Source organism: Eucalyptus grandis, chromosome 5 (genome assembly GCF_016545825.1).
Source record: "Eucalyptus grandis isolate ANBG69807.140 chromosome 5, ASM1654582v1, whole genome shotgun sequence".
Lineage (NCBI taxonomy): Eukaryota > Viridiplantae > Streptophyta > Magnoliopsida > Myrtales > Myrtaceae > Eucalyptus > Eucalyptus grandis.
In genome coordinates this window covers 62,663,631-62,670,239 of record NC_052616.1, presented here as the reverse complement: position 1 = coordinate 62,670,239, position 6,609 = coordinate 62,663,631, and the positions used below count along the sequence as shown (strand labels likewise).

The window sequence follows — 6,609 nt, the reverse complement described above, 5'->3', positions numbered from 1 at the left end:
GAGTCCATTGCGGCACAGTTAAAAATCGATTTAAGACCAGAGATAAGCCTGGTCGACTGAGATGTGTGGCCAATCGTGGGTGACTCCACTAAATTGGAAAATTCTCATCGACCGACACTAATCTGATTTTACTGTCGTTTGGGTACCCTGTGTCCGTATTTGAATCCTCGAGATTTTCACGATAATCGAGAGTCGCCATTGAGTCGAATGGGTTCATAGTGGTTCGAAGAAAATCAACCACGGGTCATTTGCCTTAAAAAAGTTCTGAAAACTACTCGATAGTCTAGGTCACGCTAAAAACGCGCCGAATGAAAATTAATTGCCAATTCAAGTCGGATTTCATAAATTAAAGTTTTGACCATGTCACAATAAATTCTAGAGTGTTGACTCGCTTAGAAGATTTTCGACAACCGACACTTTTTGGGAAAAGTCGTCGCGGGTTGTTTTAGTGCGTAAAATGCCGAAGGTGGTTTTCGATTGCGAAATTGAGAAGTGTGAGAGATTATTGGATGATGAAAATTATCAATTGAGGCATTTAGAGGTCAAGTGATTTTTGTTGAGGTCATTCGAGATTAATTCAAGAAAGAATTTGAGTTCATTTAAGCCAATCCTCCCCCAAATTCATTAATTTCACCTAGCACAACATTTGACCATTTTGCTTCTTGAAGAGTGCGTAATGAGTGGTCATCATGAGCGAAAACTATACATGGCTAAGAATGATTTTTTGAGAGATATTTGTGTGAGAATTAAAAACAAAGGGCCCCTCATCATTCATATCTATCCTTTCCCTCACACCCCCACAACCGGATAGCCTCTCTCTCCCTTCTCATTTCTTCGTGCGACAACCTCCATTCTGCTGAGAATTACCGCCGCTTGAGGACCGAGAGACCAGCAGAAGCAAGATTGTTGACCGCAGTAGCATGCACGCACACGGACCAGTCACCAGCAACGCCAGCGAAGAAGGCCACCTCCACGCGTCTAGTAGCTGTGGAAGTTCATTCCACCAAAGACCCAAAGTCCAGCATCTTCGTTCGTGCCTTCTCAACAGCACCACTTGAGGAAGCCCACGACTCCACCGAGTTTGGTCAGCCACTCACGCCACACCAACAGAGAAGCCGCGGGATCGGAGGCAGTCAGCCATGCCATCCACCGAAGACCAAGACTCCCTCGCGCTGCCAGGCGTCCTCCATCGTCCACGAGCAGTCCACGATTCCACCGTTAGTTGACTCTGTCGGCCACTTGTCTACGTGAATCTCCTCAACGCCACGAAGACAGAAGCTGCTGCCGCGCTAATTCACAACGAAGCAGCACGGCTCGTCCGCGTCTCTCGCACGAGGCCGCCTGTTCCACGCGTCTTCACGGCCCAACTGCTTCTTGTTCGGTCCAGCAGCTCAGCCCACGGTTGGGCCAGCAAATTCACGAGCCCAACAGTCCAAATCTGGAGCCCATCAAGCCCGCAGAATTGACCCATTTGAAGCCCAATTTCCAGCACTTGAAGCCCATCTTCAACAGGCCCAATCCAACTTGGGTCTGGCCCTAAAGCAAGAACAAATCTCAGTTGGGCTGAGATTTGTTGGGCCAAGCTTAAGGCCCGGTCCAAGTCCGCCGGTGTCGTCGAAAGTCCGATTTCGGCCGCCGTCGTGTCGCCGTTGCGGTGATTCGGTCTCCGCTTTTACCAAGTGAGTTTTACTCACTAATGCTTTCTTAGTTTACTAATTATGCTTAGGGTTGGTTAGATTTAATTAAATGCAATTAGGTTATTAGATTAGTTTAGATCAATTAAATTAGAGACTTAATGATGCATGTTAGGTGGTTAGAAATAGACATTAGCAAGTAGGCATGTCATGTTATTTATGGAATGAGTCTTGGTAATTTTCTCGGCTCGTCTCGGCATCCAATTCGGCATTATGAGCCTAAATTGGATTTTTATAATTATTTATTTAATTTTCGATATTAATTATTTAATTATTTATTTTTCCAGAAATTCAACCGGATGGCCGTGACCGGAATTTCGTGCTGATTGTCGTGGTATTGTCCGTTTATTTATTTGAGCTTTATTTGGTGCTAAAGTAATTTAGGAGTGAATTTAAGATTTATTTCTAAATCGAATCCGAAAGGGTCGGGTGGGACTGTAAAGCCACTAGGTTTTGAAAGGGTCAGGTAGGACCATAAAGTCACTAGATCTGGAAAGGATCGGGTGGAACCGTAAAGCCACTAAATCTAAGGAATTGCTTGGTGTGGGATGAATGACCTATAAATGGTGAGACTGACATGAAATCGACTAGGTCGATTTGATCAATGCTTCGATCAGTGATGTGATTGTTTGAGTACCTATTGAACTATACTAATATGCAGATGGAATCTAAGGCCAAGGTAAGTCCTCTGACTCGTGCTGTGCTTAGGCAACCGAGTAGTGTATTGGTTTACTAATCGAGTCTTAAGGGATAGAACTCGCTGAGATGTGATCTCATTGGTTATTGAATAACCATTTCAGGACCCTGAGGAGAAGCTGAGGAGGAGGAACCTGAAGGGGAGAAAGACTTTTGAGAAGATGATCTAGAGAGGGATCTTGAGTATAACCCGGATGTGGATTGAGATCTCATCCCTTTTGTAAACCCTGTCTTAGTGTAGATAGGTGTGAGACAAGTATGCTGTGAATAGTATTGTAAATATACTATGAGTCATGCTGTTAATAACAGTTTGGTTGTGAATTTCAATAAGAAAAGAATATAACTTGCTTTTCTATCCCATTGTTTTATTGTCTAGGGATTCATAACTGCTTCCGCATGCATAATGAAAATGAAAGGGTCGGCGATACTTAGTCCTGGGGTATCGCACTTTAAAAATCGACCAAGTTAAGGGATGGGTGCGTGCCCGAGCGTCGGGGCATGACATCCCCTTTTTGTGGTATCAGAGCAAAGTTCAAGATTGGAGCGATAAGGAGCGTTGACCATGGGATAGTTGGTAGGAAAGGCCTTTAAATTCATGCTGGTGCATGTCCGTGTTAGCCGACCGCTAAAATTGTTTGTTGTTTGAATCGCTCTGTTTCTAATTCGGTGTTGAATTGGAAGCAGGTGTCAATTGTTTAAAGTGACACTATGAGCGATCAGGAGCCGAGGACTCCTGCAAAGGGGGCCAGTAGGGCCGTGACTAGGGGAAGAGCGCCGACTAGAGTCAGTGCCCGAGGAGGCCGTGGTCGAGCGCCAGCACAGGCTAGCGCAAGTGGAATGGTTCCACCTGTTGTAGATGCTAGAGTAGCACCACCTCCTGTTGGTGCTGGGGTAACAGCTCCGGGTGAGCAAGGAACTGTCAGAATCAACCAGGCTCTAAATGCCATGCGGGAGATGATGGGGCAATAGGCTCGAGATCAAACTGCCGCCTTTACTGCCGCTGTTGGAGCCGCCGCCACTACTGCTGCCAACGCTGCCATTGCTGCCACTGTACCTGCTGCCGCACCTGTAGTTGCACCTGCCGTCGCCCCTGTTGAAATACTACCAGGAGATGTGGCCGCTAGGAGGCCGGTTCACCAGTTAGTGGATCAGTTCTTAAAGATGAATCCACCGAAATTCATTGGTATCAGAGACCCTGAGGCCGCATCTCTGTGGGTACAGGATTTGGAGAAGGCATTTGCACTTCTGATGTGCAGTGAGGAGGAAAAGGTGTTACTAGCTGTGTACCAACTTCAAGGTAACGCCAATATATGGTGGAGAGCCGCCAAATATATAGTGTTCCCGGAAGGTGTGGTCCAAGTGTGGGACACCTTCCTCAGAGCCTTTAATGATCAGTACTTTTCGAGTACTGCTCGGGAACAAAAGATAAAGGAGTTCCACCGTCTCCGCCAAGGGAGCATGACAGTTGACCAATATGGGGTCAAGTTCGCAGAACTATCACAGTATGCTCGTAAACTGATAGAAGACCCTGAAGAGAAAGCTCGGAAGTTCAAAAGCGGTCTTTGTGCTGAATTGAAACAACCTCTGCTACCATGGGACTTGAAAGATTACATAGAGGTTTATCGTCGAGCCCAAATGATAGAGCAAGGATTGAATGAACAAGCTGCCTCGTCGGGATCGAGATTTGGTGTTAACCGGGAAGCGATCAGGCAAGGGAAGAGGCCAATGTCAGGGAACAGATTCCAAGGTCCGCCTAGCAAGAAGGGTGGATTTGGTAGGTCGATGGCTGACAGAATGGGACCGTGTCGCCTTTGTGGGAGACGACTTGGGTCAGCACCGTGTCCAACTAGGATGGGTGTGTGTTACGAATGTGGCCAACAGGGCCACATAGCTAGACATTGTCCCAAGAAGCCAAGGGGACAGCCGCAACTACCACCGCCACCACCACGAGGACAGATCGGAGGATATGCCCCTCAGAACGTGCCGCGAGGAGGACAGCAGAGACCTCCAGCTCAAGGCACGATTTATGCAATCACACAAGGTCAGGCGGAAGCTGCGCCTAACGTGATAACAGGTATGGTTTCGCTCAACGACCAACCTGCTTATGCTTTGTTTGATCCGGGAGCAACCCACTCATTTATTGCCGAGCAGTATGTTAAGTTGATAGGAGTTAGTCCTATATTATTGGAGTCGGCAATGTGCATATCTACACCCTTGAAAGATAAAGTTATTACTACTTTGGGTTGTTCGGGGTGCAAGTTAATAATTGGTGAGCGAGAGGGGAAAATAGATCTTTTAGTCCTAGTCATGTATGACTTTGATTTAATAATTGGCATGGACTGGCTCACCAAGCAAAGAGCTAAAATGGATTGTTATCGTAAAGCGATTCAGTTTGACCCGATAGAGGGTAAGAGCTTCGAGTTTGTAGGAAGTCGAGCTCAATTTTCCTAATCTCGTCGCAAGAGACAGCTCGTTTGTTAGACGAGGGTTGTCAAGGGTACCTGGCAACTGTCGTGGATACAACAGTTGAGGAACTTAAAGTGGTGGACATTTCAGTTGTGCAAGAATTTCCAGATGTCTTTCCAAAAGAATTGTCAGGATTACCGCCAGAAAGGGAGATTGAGTTTGTAATTGAGTTAGCACCAACGATAGAATCAATCTCAAAGGCACCTTATAGAATGGCATTATCAGAGTTGAAAGAACTGAAAGTGCAAATGCAAGAATTATTGGACGAGGGATTTATTCGTCCTAGTGCATCGCCTTAGGGAGCACCAGTCCTATTTGTTAATAAGAAAGATGGATCGTTGCGCCTGTTTATCGACTACCGACAACTCAACCAGGTAACCATTAAGAACAAATATCCCCTCCCAAGGATTGATGATATGTTCGATCAGTTGCAAGGAGCGTCAATATTCTCGAAGATTGATTTGAGGACTGGATATCATCAGTTGAGAATTAGGAAAGAGGACATTCCTAAGTCAGCATTTCATACTCGGTATGGTCATTACGAGTTCACAGTGATGCCATTCGGGTTGACGAATGCTCCAGCTGCCTTCATGGATATGATGAACCGAATATTCAAGGAATGTCTAGATCAGTTTGTGATCGTGTTCATTGATGATATCTTGGTCTATTCGAGAAGTGACGAAGAGCACGAGAATCATCCGAGATTAGTGCTCCAGAGACTTTAAGGACGCATCGTTGTATGCTAAGTTTAGCAAATGCGAGTTTTGGTTGACTCGTGTTGCGTTCTTAAGTCATGTGATTTCCAGAGAAGGAATCTCCGTCGACCCGAGCAAGATAGAAGCCGTGATCAATTAGCAAAGACCGACATTAGTGACAGAAATCAGAAGTTTTCTGGGATTGGCAGGTTATTACAGACGGTTTGTAGAGGGTTTCTCAACGTTAGCATCGCCTCTAACTAAGCTCACGAAGAAAGACGAGAAGTTCATATGGACAGACAAGTGCAAGCGTAGTTTTCAAGAGCTGAAGGAAAAGCTGACTACCGCACATGTGCTAACAATTCCATCTGGCCCCGGAGGATTTGAGATCTATAGTGATGCGTCATTCAAAGGACTGGGTTGCGTGCTGATGCAACATGGCAAAGTTGTTGCATACGCCTCCCGTCAGTTGAGACCTCATGAATTGAACTATCCGACGCATGACTTAGAGCTAGCGGCAATTATCTTTGCCCTGAAGATTTGGAGGCACTACTTGTGCGGGGAAAAGTTTCAGATCTTCACGGACCATCAAAGTCTCAAGTATTTGTTCTCTCAGAAGGAATTGAACATGAGACGGCGCAGATGGATGGAATTGCTGAAAGACTACGACTGTGATATTTTATATCACCCAGGAAAAGCGAACAAGGTCGTCGATGCTTTAAGTCGAAAGTCTTCAGTGGCTCATATACTGATTAAGGAGTGGAACTTTATCAAGAGAGCTCGGGATTCGGTATTCAAATTTGAGGTAGGCCACCTCTCGAGTTTTATGGCCACCCTCGGGGTTGAACCGGATGTCCAGTTAGAATCAAACAACTCCAACCGACAGACCCGGATGTACAGAGAATTCTTCAGAAGACGCAGATAAAAGGAAGGCTGATTTTCAGATTGCCGATGACGGGACTCTAAGGTTCCAAGGACGTTTGGTTGTACTCGACGATGTCGAGCTTAGAGAAGAAATTTTATCCGAAGCACATCGTAGCACTTACAATTCATCTTGG

General features: G+C 45.8%; 1 protein-coding gene across 1 annotated transcript; it reads left to right on the top strand.

The window, feature by feature from the left end:
• The first annotated feature begins 3,098 nt into the window (after positions 1-3,098).
• Positions 3,099-5,781, top strand: LOC108956507. Its single transcript, XM_039314043.1, has 3 exons — positions 3,099-3,281; positions 3,360-4,559; positions 5,761-5,781. Exons 1-3 carry the CDS (start codon positions 3,099-3,101, stop codon positions 5,779-5,781), a joined length of 1,404 nt encoding a protein of 467 aa, XP_039169977.1.
• The last annotated feature ends 828 nt before the right edge of the window (positions 5,782-6,609 follow it).

Coding starts and splice junctions, on each gene's coding strand:
- LOC108956507 (XM_039314043.1), top strand. CDS start 3,099: ATGAGCGATCAGGAGCCGAGGACTCCTGCAAAGGGGGCCAGTAGGGCC. Junction 3,282..3,359: donor CACCTCCTGTTGGTGCTGGG/GTAACAGCTCCG, acceptor ATGGGGCAATAG/GCTCGAGATCAAACTGCCGC. Junction 4,560..5,760: donor AGTATGTTAAGTTGATAGGA/GTTAGTCCTATA, acceptor TGGGATTGGCAG/GTTATTACAGACGGTTTGTA.